Raw genomic sequence first — 15,693 nt, 5'->3', positions numbered from 1 at the left:
GTCCGGGGGGGGTTGTCAAGGGCCTGCATTTCAGTGGAGTCTGAGCAAGGACAAGGACCCCTGGCTTTGCTTTCAGCCCAGAGCCTGGGCCCCTCCCCCACAGCGTAGGTCTAGAAAGCTATTTAATCCAATTCAGCTTCTGCGGTAGCCACTCTGGGACAAGCATGCCAGGTGTCCAGGAATCTTGGACATCAGCAACTTTGCGGACGTCCTCTGGGGTAGCACTGGCAGGAACACTCACTGTGGACACTGCCTGCAGCCCCAGTTTGAAATACAAAAGAACTTGGGAGCCCCAGAGTTATTGAGGAATTCTCAGGCTTCCCAGAGTTGCAACCCCCATTCCCACCAGGATTGACTCCAGGCCCTTTTGAGCCTGGATAACCTCCCTAGTCAGCCAGTCCCCATCCTTGCTCAGGGCACAGTGCTCTGAAAAAGTTCCCTACCTTTCTCGTACTATCTTAGGCTCTACTTGAGGTCTTACCTGTGCTCCAGGTGAGTTCCCTCTACCTTGGTGACAAAAAGGTAGGCCCAGGGACAAGGTCTCAGTCCGAGGGAAGGGTGGCTTTCCCCAAGGGTCTGTTCTCGTTATGGTAACAGACTATGCTGGGGAAGAGGAAGCCGGAAGCCGGAGAGCTGAGAAGCGACCCAGATTTAGGCCACTCTGGAATCACTAATTAGTGGTACATTCATCAAATCAGGGCAGAACACTACTGAGACACAGGACATGTTGGGAACACAGCCCCTGCGGATAAAGGAGGCCTCACCAAGTCAGGGGCAAGGGTCTTATTTCTTTGTGTCGTGCTAGTTTTGGACCGCGAAAGGTCGGGAGGGGGTCCTGGAAGTCCGGCTGGGAAAGAGCAAGAGCCAGAGCAGACACCAGCTGTCTCTACAGAGGGCTTCAGCCCCGCCCCCAGCAGGAAGTTTGAGCACCAGGGCCTGGCGCCCATCAAGCAGAACCCGAAGCACTGCTGTTTACACACCTAGACACCGTGCTACAAGGCAGGCATCTGTCCCTTTTCTCTGAAAGGAAGCCAACCATCAGAGCAGGGAAATCATTTGGCCAGGTTCCATCACAGCCCTGGCAGTGCTGGAATTGGAAGCTGAGACAAAATGTGGAACTCCATAGTCTCAGTTCCCCTTTGTCCAGAGTCTCAAGATGGTAGCAAGATTTGGGCACCTAGGCCAGAGGCAGCAGCCTTGATGCCCCAGAGGTCAGCTGTGGGCATCCCCCATGTCCCACATCCAAGCCCCATTGTCTGTAAGATGGAGTCAGCCTTTGCCGTGACACCCGTCACGTACTCCTTCAGGGCTCCACTTTCTCCATCTTACGGACGTGATAATATGCACATAAGGAGCTAGCACAGACTAGAGAGAGCCCTTTGGAGGGCTGACATGAGTCTGAGAACAGGACAGGTATTTGGGAGAAGAGCAAGCCATGTAGGGAGCACAGGCAACACAAAGGCCCTGAGCTGGGGACTAGGGAACTGTTTAGAGGGGTGGAAGCAGTCACCATGGGAAGCAAAGACTAATGCCTGTCCTGAGGTCCCTGGGGCCACTGGTGAGAGGTTGATAGTGGACCACAGCACTGAGCTGGTGCTAAAAGATGCAGCTGTTTTCTTAAGGAGGCTGGGCTGTGTCACCCTGGTCCATCTCAGCTCTCCCCAGCCCCAGCTCTCAACCCTGGGGAGGCTGTGGGAGAAAGAATCTTTCTGTTGCAAAAGCTGAGGGTCTTGCCATAGTTGCACGCTTGGGCACAGGAACTCAAGATCCTGGATCCGGAGGTGCGGGAGGGGATGAGACCCTGAACCATTCAGCCACTCATTGGGTATGCCCAGGCTATGGGTGAGGTTCTGAACCTACTGACTATCTCTTGGTCCCTCCTTCCCTCTTTCCCTTCCTGGCACCGGGAAGCCTGAGAACCTGTTGCTGGCCTCGAAGCTCAAGGGTGCTGCAGTGAAGCTGGCGGACTTTGGCCTGGCCATAGAGGTTGAGGGGGAGCAGCAGGCATGGTTTGGTGAGTGGGGTGTGGAGTGGCGGGGAAGGGAGGGGCATACTCCGGGCAACATGTGTGCTCCTGGGAACCCTCTGTTCAAGATGAGACGGCTAGAGATGGCTGTTTGGCTGTCTAGGGTTGCTCCTAGTCAGCCTCTGGGCTAGTGGGCAGTGCCTACTTCTTTCCCTCAGGACTAGGTTTAGGCAAAGGGCCATCACTGACCAGTGGTACGTCTTGTTTGTGAGGGCATGAACTTCAGGGTTGGCAGGAACTCTGTAGGGTTCCCCTGGGTGTTACAGAGAATGGACAAGCTAAGCGGCTTGGGAAAGGTCAGAACTGGATAGGCATAGAAGCCCTGGCGCTTGAGTGCAGATAATCCAGCATGTGTCAGGACTGGAAATAATGGGGCATGTTTCCTCCTTTGGGGTACTTCTTAGTAAGCAATAGTGACCAGTGGTTAAGACCCAGAATGCTTAAACTGGGTGTGACGGCAATGGCCTCTAACCCCAGCACCTGGAACTAGAAGCAGAAAAACAGGGGGTCAAGGCTAGCCTGGGCTACATATGTAAGACCCTGCCTTAAAACTAAACAAAAACAAGTAAGAGCCAGAGTTCTGGGTTCAAATCCTGACTCTGCTACTTACAAGGTGTGTGGTTTTAATCAAGTCTTGTTTTCTTCATCTCTTAGAAGAGGATAGTAGCATGTCCCTCAGGGATCCCAAGACGGTAACTAATAGCAGGCATGTGAAGTGACCAGCCCAATGCTTAGCACACATCTGCAGCAACTAGTAACTACTCCTGAGGTGACTAGTTAAGATATCTAGTTAAGATATCTCGGTGTTCATTATTCCAACAGTCTTCTCAGTATTGAGAGGTATTAAAGGTAAGATCATCTAATCCTTTATCTGACAGAATAGGAAACTAAGGTCTAGAAAGTAAATACACACACACACACACATATATATATATACACATCACACACACAACATACATACACGCACATATGCACACACCATATACAATACACATAGACACACCAACACAATACATGTACACATGCTCACACACACGCACACACACACCACACACAATACACACACATGCACACATATACACAGCACACACATACATACATATAGGCACAGCACACACACATACATACATGCACACACATACACACATATACCACACAATGCATGTACACACACGCTCACGTACACACAGCTCACACACACACAGAGCTTAGCCAGAGTTAGGACCAAATTTCTGTTATCTCATGAGCATCCCTTGAGCAGGGTGTGGGGTATGGGCAATGGATCAGCTCTTAAAGGCCACCAACAAGTGGTAGGTAATGGCTACAGGGAAGGTTGGGGCCTATAGTAAAAGGAGCTATGTGATTGATTGTTGTCTACTGAGGCTCTGGATGGCAAGTAGAAGGCAGGTGTGGTATATACCTGTCTGGTCCAGACTGGAGTACAGGCCTCATCAGCTTACCAAGACCCCTGGGTTTGCACAGTACGACCCCAGCTTTGGGGCGGGGCTGTGTTCTCCAGCTCCAGGGCTATCCTCGTCCCCTCTCCTGCAGGGTCTTGCTCCAGGCTACTCACGTGCCAACCTCTGTGTGTGTGTCTGCCTGTCTGTGTGTCTGGGGAGCAGGGTTCGCAGGGACACCTGGATACCTCTCCCCAGAAGTGCTGCGGAAGGACCCGTACGGGAAGCCCGTGGACCTGTGGGCCTGCGGTGAGTCCATCCAAAGGCCTGATTGTCACCTGGACCCAGAGGTCCCTCTCCACTTCCCCTCACTCTCCTGTCTCACCACCCCTGTCCTGCTCCTCTCCCCAGGGGTCATCCTGTACATCTTGCTGGTTGGGTACCCCCCATTCTGGGACGAGGACCAGCACCGCCTGTACCAGCAGATCAAGGCTGGCGCCTATGATGTGAGTGTTGCTCCCCTCTCCCGCTGATGCTCCCCTTCTGGTGAGAACCAGTGGCCTAAGAGGCCAGTGCTCTCACCACTGCAGGGTGGGTAGCCCCAAGACTGACCAGCAGAGTCAGGTTATGATCACATGGTAACTAATGGTTAGGGTCTAAAAATAACGGAATTTATTCTATGGAGCACTAGAAGAAGGTAGAGGCAAGGAACAGGCCCCAAGCATATTTATTTATAATTAATTAATTTAAAAAAGATAATGTCTCATGAGATCAGGGTGGTCTGAGAGTCACGATGTAATCGAGGCTTTCTGATTCTCCTCTCCCCACTTCCCAAGTGCTGAGATAGTCATGTGTCCCACCACACCCGAGTCTGAGACATGCCTTTTTTTTTCTTCCATATATTAAAATAACTCAGCACTTCTGTCTCGTTATTCTGAATATTTTACATGTATTATCACATGAAACCATCACTCCAATCTATGACATAGTCATAATCTATTACCCTTCAGTATACACAGAGAGAGGTTGAGGAGGAAGAGGCTTAGTGACTGGGACCCAGGTGTAGCCATCTGTGTCTGGCACCCAAGTTTCTAAGTACCTTGTGGATGCCTGAGAGGTTGGGCATGAGAACCCCTGCCTGCTCCCCTGCCAGTCAGGGGCTGGAAGATCGCAGGGGTGGCCTGGGGCAGGCTAGGCAAACCTGGCCCCTCTGCCCCTTCCAGTTCCCATCGCCAGAATGGGACACCGTCACCCCCGAAGCCAAGGATCTCATCAATAAGATGCTGACCATCAACCCGTCCAAACGCATCACAGCCGCTGAGGCTCTCAAGCACCCCTGGATCTCGGTGAGCCTTTTTCAGCCCAGCCCACTCAGGAGGTCTGGTCCCTCAGGTCTTCTCCTTTACCCCCAGAGCTCCAAGGTGGAGCTGAGGGGGCCTTATCCAAGGATCTCTGGCTCCCAGTGGGTCTCAGGGACAATATTGAATTGAGGGATATTCTGGGTTGGTTGACATCATACTGGGGGCTGGCACTGGCACTGGCCCACCGGTGCCACCATCCTAACCATCCCACGCCCTGTGGCAAGATGAAGGATGATCCTCTTTAAGATGTTGTCATTTCTGCTCAAATGCCATTGGGTCCATCTGCCCTCACACGGTTCTTACCCTTTCTCCAGCACCGCTCCACTGTGGCCTCCTGCATGCACAGACAGGAGACCGTGGACTGCCTGAAGAAGTTCAATGCCAGAAGGAAACTGAAGGTAACTGCTCCCTATCCGTGACATCCCTGAACTCACTACTTCTTTCCTTCATCAGTTTCCCATGTGCTTGCTGGACAATCTTGCACGCTGGTCACCAAGGGTTTGGGGGAGTGAGCAGCAGATCTGACCCCATCCCACCCTGTCTGCACTCTGGTTGAGAGGACAGACAAACAAGACACTGCTGGGGCGTGGTGAGGGTGAGTACTGTGCCTGATGGGGTGGGAAACACAGCAGGGCAGTGGCATTCCCCGGTCTGAAGGATTCCGGGGAGGATTTCAGGAGGCCTTCCTGGAGGCAGGGGCCTTTGAGTTGACTCTTGGGGACAAATGGGTGTAAAGTGGCTAGGGGGAGATGATCCAGATGGAGCGACGGTTTTTACAGATGTCTGCAAGAGGGAGCACTACTCTCTAGGGGACCACAGATGGTTTAAGAGAGGTTGTTTTTGTGTGCGTGGGAGGGGGGCAACATGTGACCAGACATGATACCACACTTGTGTGTGTGAGAGAGAAAACCCCAGATGGAGGAAGAATGGATGAGTCTATTAGAGATAGGTTGGGGGGCCTGTGAAAGCCACTGTGGAATCAAAGTGGGTCCTGAGCTGAGCCTTCTCAGCAGGTCTTGTACTCAGTAGGCTAAGAAGGCTTCTCTAGGATAGCTAGCTGTCAGTGTGTCCGACAGGGACAGCAAGGACAGATGTGGAGGCCTTGACTCACTGGCAACTCCCTTACCTACTGCTCCCAGACCTGGAATGGAAGCCCACAGTGTCATGACCAGCATGATGTCGGGGAAACTGAGTCATTCTCACCCCACTGGCAACTGTCCCCAGAGAAGGAAGCTTCCCAGTGCAGGAATCAGGAATTCTCAACCCGAGGGGCTGTTGGATTCGGAGATGGTCTGAGTCAGGTCTTAAAGAGACACCACGAGGACCAGTCGGGCCCTGGTTTCCAGCCACTCACCAACAGAAATGGCTTCTCCAAGTTGATATCCTCCTGGCTATAGTCCAGGGGCTGTGGAGGGAAGAACTGATTCTAGAGCCAGATTCTCCAAGCCTAGCAGCACAAGAAACTTCCAGAGTCTTTAGGAGCCCTGTTCGAGTGTTCTTGTGTCCACTAGTTTTGTCTAGACTGTGGGACCTATTAATGTCTGCTCCTATCTCAAGAACTGGGCCTGCCAAAGCTGCTCCTCCAGGGAGAGCAGATGGGCTCTGGGCTGGAGGGTGGGGAGGGGTCACATGGAGGGGCAGGGGCTTTGGTTTGTCTCTGAAGGCCACACTGCCTGTTCTTCCCCCAATGTAACTTCTGTTCCTGCCTATGTTCCTCCCCTCACCTGTGCCTCTTCTTGGGCCCATCTTATCTGTTGCAGGGAGCCATCCTCACCACTATGCTGGCCACCAGGAACTTCTCCGGTAGGTGGTGGGGCTAGAGTCCCCGGTACATCCTGCACTGGCCTGCTGGATGCCATTACACTGTTGGGTAGCCGGGTGTCCCAGAGACAGGGCTGTAGAAGATACCGCGGTCCAGGCTTTGTTAACCCATCACAATCGGCATGGAGGAAGGAAAGGAGAGATTAAAAGTCAGCAAACGGAAGCCTGGTTAGAGCTTCAGTCTGGTTTTCCAGCCCACAGCAGTGCTGGGGTTCTCAGGCCGGGCCACTAGAGGAGTGGACAGTTACTGCGGTCTAGTCCAGCAGGAAGGAGTGAGACTTTAGGAGACGCTGATGTTAGAGCCGTATACAACAGGCATTTGGCTTCAGTTCAAGTTGAACACAACACGGCAGTGGGTGACACCCTTTCCCTTTTATTCCCAGATGGGGTGACAAAAATTTAAGTGTGCTCTGTCTCCTAGCAGGTCTCAGAACTCAAGAGAGGCTGACCCTGTCTTCAGCATAGGTCTGACCAACTCAGGGCGGATGCTCTTATCCATGCTGGGTTACCAGCAACCCAGGGCGGGAGACTCCCAGGCAGGGAGTGGCCAAGTCCTGGGCGTGTAGCTTCAAACAGGAGGAAAAGGGATTATTGTCAGAGCTTAACGACTCCTGTTGGCACACGGGTCAGGGGCGGGCCAGCACCGCTTCAGGCCTCTCCCTGGGGAGTCCTGGGTGCTGACTCAGATACTGGCAGTGGAAGTGGCAGAGCTCGCTGGAGGGGCCCTGGCACCGAGGCTGGGCCAGCACAGACAGCTGCACACACAGACAGGCCAACTGCAGCCAGGGGTCACTTCTGAGTAGGGCGCAGGCCTGGGTCCCCTAGGAGGGTTTGCCTGTGTGATGACCCAGGAGAAGACCCAGCTTTAGAAGTGGGCTTCGACCACGCTGAACTCTCTTCACTCATGGACTTGGCCGTTCCTCTCGCTGAACACTGGAAGCTGAGCTGCACAGACAGGGGTTGTTTTGTTTGAGGGTGGCAGAGGAATTCTGGAGAGATGGCTCAGCAGGTAGGAGCATTTACTGCTCTTGCATAGGACCCAGGCTTGGCTCCCAGAACCTACATGGAAGCCCACAACTGCCTGTAACTCCAGTTATAGGGGAATCTAATACTCTCTTCTGGCATTCATGGGGGTCCTGTATACATGTGGTACACAGAAATTCACACAAACACACACAAATAGTTAAATAAAATTTTGAAGAAGAATTTTTGGACCTGACTTTGGTTTCCAATACAAAAATGAACAGGAGAGAGAAAGAGGAAAGAAAAGAAAAAAGTTTGGGGAAATATATTTCTAATTATTAAGAACCAAAGATTTGGGGGCTTGGGAAGATGGCTTCATGGATGAAGTGCTTGCTGGGCAATCATGAGGAACTGAGTTCAGATCCCCAGCACCCATGGAAAGCTAAATGTGTCAGTGCCTGTCTGTAATCCCGACGCTGGCAGAGATGAGGTTAGCTGGCCAACTAGTCCCAGATTGATAAGCTACCCTGTCTCAAAACACAAGGGGAACTGGTGGTTTAAAAAGGTTCCCCTTTTAATCCTAGCACTCAGGAGGCAGAGAAGCAGATGGATCTCTGTGAGTTTGAGGTCAGCTTGGTCTAGTCTACATAGCAAGTCCTAGACAGAGCTATGTACTGAGACCCTGTCCAAAAAAAAAAAAAAAAAAGGAAGAACATGACCAAGGGAGGTATCCAACATTAGCGTCTAGCATCCATATGTGCACACAGACAGACACACATCAGCTTTTTCACACACACACACACAATGAAGAGATTATGGAGGGGGGGGGAGAGAGAGAGAGAGAGAGAGAGAGAGAGAGAAATTTCTGTGATCTTTCAAAAATTTGGAACCTGGGTATGTAGCTTAGATTGTAAATCATTTACCTACCATGCATGAAGCTTTGAGTTCTTGTTGTTTGTTTGTTTGTTTGGTTTTGTTTTTCCAAAACATGGTTTCTCTGTGTAGACCAGACTGGGCTTGAACTCATAGAGATATACTGGTCTATGTCTCCCCAGTGCTGGGATTAAAGGCGTGTGCCATCATGGTCAGACTGAAGCCTTGAGTTCTTCTCCAGCACCAAATAACAATCAAGGGCAGCCCAGTCTACAGAACGAGTTCCAGAATAGCCAGGACCGCACAGAGAAACCTTGTCTGGAAAAACAAAACAAAACAAACAAACAAAATCAGCATCACATGTGTGTGGTGGCACATGGCTGTAATCCAAGGTTCAGGAGATGGAGGCATGAAGAAGGTCACACAGTAAATAAAGGCCAGTCTGGGTCTATTCTGTAAAGAAAATAAAATCAAGGTCTGGCTACACTGGATACAAACCTGTCCAACACTGGGCTGGAGCGGAGTGTCTCCAAGGTGAACACTGTTCCCTGCTGTGCATTCTGATCCCACTTGCATAGTCTGGTGAGACAGATGCCATTCCTTTCAGGGTTGGCACACAGAAACGACCTCCACCCCTTAGGAGTTTCGAGAGGTCACAGGGGGAGTTATGGAGGGACTGAGCGCTGGGGCATCTGTGAGTTCATCCCTCAACGCCCTCACCCCCATCCCTAGTTCACCTTCTTGGGGCTCCCTGGAGAAGGACTAGTCATAAATGTCATAGAGGGCCAACTATATATATCCTGAATGCTGTGCTAAGCACTTCACAAAAACGTGTGTCATTTAAGGCATTTTTGAAAGGTCTGAAGTGACCGAATACCAGTCAGGGCAGGACTGGGCATTCATGTTACCTTCTGGCTCATGCCCACTGCAGTCAGGAAATAAAGTGGGGGAGGGGAATGCATGGTCCAAGCCTCTGTGAGAGCATGGCTACCACCAGGACTCAGCCAGCCCGAGAGTGAGATTCCAGAGGTTGAACTTAGGCCCTGTGCTGCTGAGAAGAAAGGCAGAGAATGAACATTCTGACAGGGGTGGGCCCCAGCAGGGGACGTCTGCTTCTTGTCACCAGCAAAATGCAGTCTGCAGCTGTCCAGAGTGAGTAGGCAGGGCTGACACATGACCTCAGCAGCAGCATGGGACTAAAATTAGAGAGGGCCGGGGCAGGTGGGGGCCAAAGCAGGGAGCTTCCAGCCCTGAATCAGGCTGCAGGCCTCTCTGAGTTGGCCACCAACAGCCCTGGTGACCGGAATCCAGAGGGAATCCCCAGGCTCACACAGCAGCCCGACAGTCCCGAGACGCATTGGACACCTCTCCAAGCCCCAAAGTCATAGGGCTATCCCCGAGATCACTGAGAACTGGGGATCACAGGCCCGCTCTGTTGGACTGTGGAAGAGGGAGTGGAAGGTGGAAGACAAGAGGAAGGAGGAGGAAGTCTCTCCTTGGTGGCCAAGCCAGCTCTGTTCCCAGACAGCCGACCCTCCCTCTGCTACTCTTGGCCAGCCCAGCCGGCCAGCCGGCCCGCCGCTCTGCTGCATGCAAATGCTGCTCTTCCTCACCCTGTGGGCCCTGGTGCCATGCTTGGTGTTACTTACGCTCTACTTTCTCTCCTCCACAGGAGGGAAGAGCGGAGGAAACAAGAAGAACGATGGTGTGAAGGTAAGTCCCCCCGGAGCCTGCAGGCCTGTCTCTGGCAGAGACCTGCTGTCAGGCCTTGGGCAAGTCCTAGCTTCACTAACGGTGACATGAAGGGCCAGGGCCAAGCTCTCCCCAGATCACCTAGTTTGTGCTCTGGTGTCTGCCTCTTACCGTGTTTGCTGGGAGCAGACTGGGAATGGCAGGTAGCCTGGGTTGCGTGGAGCTCAGTAAAGGGGGCAGATCTTGAGGAGGCTTCTGGGGCTCTACGGGACTGGACAACTGTGACAGGAGGGTCCAAAAGGGACAGAAATGGTCACTAAGGTGACCTCATCCTGCCCAAGGGTGAGGGACTGGTTGGGCTCTGAACTGCGTACACTAACATAGCCTGTAACCCATGGAGAATGGGCAGCTATTTCTCCAGGCTTTGGGATCCAGAAGGCCCTCGTCTCTACCCGTGCCTGTCCCCTGTCCCCACCCCTGGTGCCCAACCTACCTCTCTCCTTACCTAACTGGCCCCTCTTTCCTCTTTCTTCTCATTTCTCGCTCTGCTATCGGGGGGCCTAGCCCCTCTGCTCTCTGCAGCCCCTCTCCTCCGCTATCTGATTGCCTCACGGGGTCTCATCTCTGGAGACTGCCTTATTGTGAACTCTGCACCCACTTTCCCAGGACATTAGATGGTGTGAGGTCCTGAATGGCCACCCAGGCCATTCAGCGTGTGCTGGCGGCTGCACCGCTTTGATTAGAATGGCTACGGACTGCCTGGGACTGCATGGGGGAGACTCTGGGCTGGGTGTCCAGCCAGAATTGGGCTTCCCCTTTGCCCATCGCTTTTTCCACCCGAGGTTCTCTTAGGTGCCTCAGGTGGTATGCGGACTTGGTGATAATTTCTAAGATTTCAGCTCTGAAAACATACCGAAGAGCAGCCTTTCTCCCAAATCTAACCATTCTCCCTTCTCATCTTGTGTGTTTGAGGGCTGTGGCCACATTCTGTGGAATGATGCTTGGTCAGCGACAGACTTTATATGCATTGGCGTTCCTCACAGACCACAGTGGAGCCATGGACTTGCTATTGCCTAGCAGTTTTACTGTACTCTTCCCCCACTCTTTCCCCCCTTTCCTTTTTTTGAGGTAGGATCTCACCCATGCAGCCCGAGCCAGATTCAAGCACTCCATCTTTTTGGCCTAGCCTCCACAGGGCTGGAATTACAGGTGTGCACTGCCATGCCAGGCCCTTGCCATACTTAGACCTGCCTAGATTGGCTTAGGTGCACGGTACTTGCCATGTATTACAGATGTGAACTGGATTTGGTACAGTAACGTGCTGTGTGGATTTGGAGCCTAGAGATATCGTATGCCCTAAGGTCACTGTATGCTGCCTGCATAGTGACATGATTTCTCATGATACATTTCTCAGAATATATCCCTACCATTAAGAAACACATGACTATATATAGTTATTTGGTTATTAGAAAAAAAATCAATGCTTTTCAAAATGAATTCTTTGGACCCAAATATTCTGGGGAGATTCCTCTGGCAGCAGATGGAGTTGAGGGGGACTAGAAAGGGGAAGACACAGTTTTTGAGGTCCTGGGATCCCTGCAGTCTCAACAACTTCATGTCAAAGTTATCACGGTGGGTCAAAAAATAGGGTGGGTTACTGACAGCTGGGGCTTGGCTGGTTCAAGTCCTGGGCTGTGCTTCCTTTCCTCCCTCCCACTTGGCTGACTGTGAGGATAAGCGGGGCTAACACACATTCAAAGCGTGAACAGTGCTCGTATGCATAAGAAGCCACTGAAACAGAAATACCTTCCCTGTTTTGTGGGGTCAGACTTCATTTTCTCTTGAAAACAGAGTATGCTCAAGAAAACCCTTGGACATCTCAGACAAAAAGTTAACACACGCTTGTCATAGAATTAACACACATGTTGCAGTTGGCCCTGGCCTGCCGTCTGAGTGTCCTTGAGCCAACTTTTGCTCCCAACCTGAGACGGGCGCTAGAGGGACATACTACATGGGGCTGCAGGCCTAAAGTGGCTGGGGACCCTCTCCACACACAATGTCTAGATGCTGAGTTGAGGTGCCCTGGTCTGCCTGGGTCTTGGACTGGCCCTGGCAGATTGCTGAGGAGCCACTGGGTTTGGGGTCAGGAGAGGCTCGTGTTGGGCCAGGGTCAGGACTGAATCTCCAGCTCCAGCTGCTCTTGGACAGAGGCAGCAGGTAGGACTAGCCAAGGCTAGAAACTTACAGCACGATGCTCTGCTTGCCACCAGGGTGCTTTCCAGCGAGCACAACTGGCAAAAAATGTCTCTGCTTCCTTCAGGGTAAGACACACCCTAAGTGACTTCTTAGGGTGGCCCAGATGTGGACGAAGAGAAACTCAAATGTTGTCCCTGGCCCAATCACTTCTTTATAGCTCAACCTCCTTCCTTTCCTAGAAATGAAAGAGGAGGAGTAATTTGGGTCTGGCCTGTAACTTGGGGAGTGACTGGGGGTGCCCTGCTCCTCCATGAAGTGGGGAGGGCAGCAGGCTTGGGGAAGTGACAGTTCCATTCTCTCAGATCCTCAAGTCTAAAAGCCACGGGGCTGAATGCGGGCCTCGCTGTTCCCTCTTCCCAGGGGTTGGTCCTGGTTCTGCCATCTCTACCAGGAGAGTAGAGAGCAGTTTCCAAAGGTTGGTGAGATGGCCTCACCAGAGCGACCCCTGGGATTTGCGTCATGTAGACTCACACGCAGCTTGAGGGGGAGGGGAATCTGTGCTCTTTCTACAGTTGTGTGCTGAGAGATGAACGGTTCCATGTGGAGCTTAATGGAGAGGCTATGTGGCCTGTTCTGTCACCGAGGGAAGGGCTGCTCAGCCCGAGTGACAGGAACTTCTTGAGCCTTTACAATCTCTTCAGGGCTGAGACTGACTAGACGGCTGTTCTGGATCCCTTGCTGATCTTGGAACCAGCTTCCATTTGTGGTTCTAAGAGAGGCGATTCTACCTTTGCTGACAGAGCCCCTTTCCATGCAACTCACAAGTGCTGGTCAAGCAGGATGATGGTCACCCTCATTTGTCATTCTAGGAGACAGAATCCCTGTCCTCAAGGAGCAGTGTCTAGCCCTGGCCTCCTTTAGGCCTCGGTTTCTGTAGGAGGCGTCCACTGCTCCCTCCCCTCACTGCACTCACTGCCCTGTTGGTGTCCCATCCGTGCTGTTGTTGACCTCTTCCCATGTCCCATCCTGTCACTGTACGTCCGAATCTGATGCAGTCTCTGCTCTGTGTTTCCTCTTCATGTTCCACCTGGAACCTTCTGGCCCATGTGGGTCTCCTTGGGTTTCTGCTGACAGCTGAGCTGTATGGGCCTGTCCCCCTTCCCCACACAGTTTGGCCAAGCTGCAGTCATGGAGGGAGGCCAGCATAGAGGAGAGCAGAGCAGAGCAGAGGAGAGGAGAGGAGAGCAGGGAGAAGAGAGCAGGGGAGAGGAGAGGAGAGCAGGGAGAGGAGAGGAGAGCAGAGCAGAGGAGAGCAGAGCAGAGGAGAGCAGAGCAGAGGAGAGGAGAGCAGAGGAGAGGAGAGCAGGGAGAGCAGAGGAGAGCAGAGGAGAGGAGAGCAGGGGAGAGGAGAGCAGAGCAGAGGAGAGCAGAGCAGAGGATAGGAGAGCAGAGGAGAGGAGAGCAGAGGAGAGCAGGGGAGAGGAGAGCAGAGCAGAGGAGAGGAGAGCAGAGGAGAGGAGAGCAGGGAGAGCAGAGGAGAGCAGAGGAGAGGAGAGCAGGGGAGAGGAGAGCAGAGCAGAGGAGAGGAGAGCAGAGCAGAGGATAGGAGAGCAGAGGAGAGGAGAGCAGAGCAGAGGATAGGAGAGCAGAGGAGAGGAGAGCAGAGCAGAGGAGAGGAGAGCAGAGCAGAGCAGAGAAGAGGAGAGCAGGGAGAAGAGAGGAGAGCAGAGGAGAGCAGAGTAGAGGAGAGGAGAGCAGGGAGAAGAGAGGAAAGTAGAGGAGAGCAGAGCAGAGGAGAGCAGAGGAGAGGAGAGCAGAGCAGAGGATAGGAGAGCATAGGAGAGGAGAGCAGAGCAGAGGAGAGGAGAGCAGAGCAGAGGAGAGCAGAGCAGAAGAGAGGAGAGCAGAGGAGAGCAGAGCAGAAGAGAGGAGAGCAGAGGAGAGCAGAGCAGAAGAGAGGAGAGCAGAGGAGAGGAGAGCAGAGCAGAGCAGAGGAGAGCAGAGCAGAGGAGGAGCAGTTGCAGAGTTTTACAATGAAGCCACACTCCCCAGCCACCAAGGAAGGTGGGCATTTGTGCCTCTTGAATACACGAGATAGAAATGTCCAGCAAGGAGGCTCTGGTTAAAAGGCACACATTTAGGCCCTGGCATGCAGATGCCTACTGGACTATAAAAGCAGGAAGCCCCAAATCTAACCTGAGTCTCTTATAGCATATCCAGTGCTTATTATAGATCAGGCTGACCCTGGAAAGGTCTTAAGTCTCGCCTTTACTTTCTTCTTGGGATCTTAGGCAACGGGCTCCTAACTCTCAGAAGGGAGGTTATCTAAGGTAGCACGAGCCTTTAAGAGGAGCCAGTCTGGGGTCCTGGACAGATGCAACCTTGTCCCCCCGCCCAGCACCTCTGTTTCCCCTAGCATAGCTATTGACTTCTGAGAGAGCCCTCTCAGGGTCCCCATGCTTCTTCTCTGGATGTAAGTGCCACTCAGGACCTGTATCACTCTATAAGCAAGTCTTCAAATGCCTGGCTATGAGAACTGAGTGAAGGAGAAGCAGCCCACATTGTCCCCACCTCCTTCCTGGACCCCAGAGCTAACACAGGGTTGGTATAGTCCACAAAGATTAGATCAGGCCAACCGGCAGATCCACTAGAGGCAGGATCCAGACTTCCGGTCATGCCTCAGTTCCTCTATCAGCATAAAGGAGCCAAAGAACACACTTATGAGAAGTTATGAACAGAAAGGTGCCCCCAGGGTCACCTGACAATATTCTTGAAAGTGGGCATGACCAGTCCCACGAAGACTTAATCAAAGTCCTTAGAAGGGACCTGCTTCTGTGCAGGGCTCAGTGACAGAGAGCTTGCTGGTATAATAAGACTTGGGTTTCAGAAGGAACAAAAACAAGGCAAGTTTCCCCAGTGGCAGGTTGCCTGGAGTTAAGTATGCTTAAATAGAAATGCATAGAGAATTTGGGGCTCATGTCCAGTTCTGAGCACCCTGCTGTCCCCTAAAACAAACAGACAGTCAGCATCTAAGAGCCAAGACTAACTTCCCTGTCAGACGAAGGCATAGTAGACAGCCCTAGTTGAAGGCAGACTTGGCCTTGAACTTGGATGATGTTAGATTGGTAGAGACAGGTACAGGCGTTTGAGGACCCAGAATTTGCCAGGCCACATGTTGCTGATCGGAAAGGACCACAGAGGACGGCCCTGAGGCCATCCTGCTTCCTAACCTCCCTGCTGTTTTCATGCGGTGTCTTTTCCTGTCCCATCTCTTCTCCTTGTTTTTCCAGAAAAGAAAGTCCAGTTCCAGCGTTCAGTTAATGGTGAGTGTCCGCCGTCTCCCAAACACCGGTAAATGCTGGGC

The 15,693-nt window shown here is 52.4% G+C and overlaps 1 protein-coding gene across 5 annotated transcripts in view; it reads left to right on the top strand.

Annotated features, from left to right (window-relative positions):
• The window catches only part of Camk2a (calcium/calmodulin dependent protein kinase II alpha), a 63,536-nt gene that overhangs the window by 29,312 nt on the left and 18,531 nt on the right, over positions 1-15,693 (top strand). For 2 of the 5 annotated variants that reach the window (XM_041641375.1, XM_041641376.1), the window contains exons 7-13: positions 1,912-2,014; positions 3,649-3,732; positions 3,835-3,929; positions 4,647-4,769; positions 5,099-5,182; positions 6,545-6,587; positions 10,114-10,154. In XM_041641375.1, coding sequence (XP_041497309.1) covers positions 1,912-2,014; positions 3,649-3,732; positions 3,835-3,929; positions 4,647-4,769; positions 5,099-5,182; positions 6,545-6,587; positions 10,114-10,154 — 573 coding nt within the window. Of the gene's footprint in view, positions 1-1,911; positions 2,015-3,648; positions 3,930-4,646; positions 4,770-5,098; positions 5,183-6,544; positions 6,588-10,113; positions 10,155-15,619; positions 15,653-15,693 lie in introns of all 5 variants that reach the window. The other 3 variants (XM_041641374.1, XM_041641372.1, XM_041641373.1) reach the window with 3 other exon arrangements.

The sequence above is a fragment of the Microtus oregoni genome, unplaced genomic scaffold (assembly GCF_018167655.1).
Source record: "Microtus oregoni isolate MIOR12 unplaced genomic scaffold, Mior012 000069F_ref0000032, whole genome shotgun sequence".
NCBI classification, from domain to species: Eukaryota; Metazoa; Chordata; class Mammalia; order Rodentia; family Cricetidae; genus Microtus; species Microtus oregoni.
The sequence above is the reverse complement of the archived record's forward strand: the minus strand, read 5'-3'. Positions and strand labels throughout refer to the sequence as shown.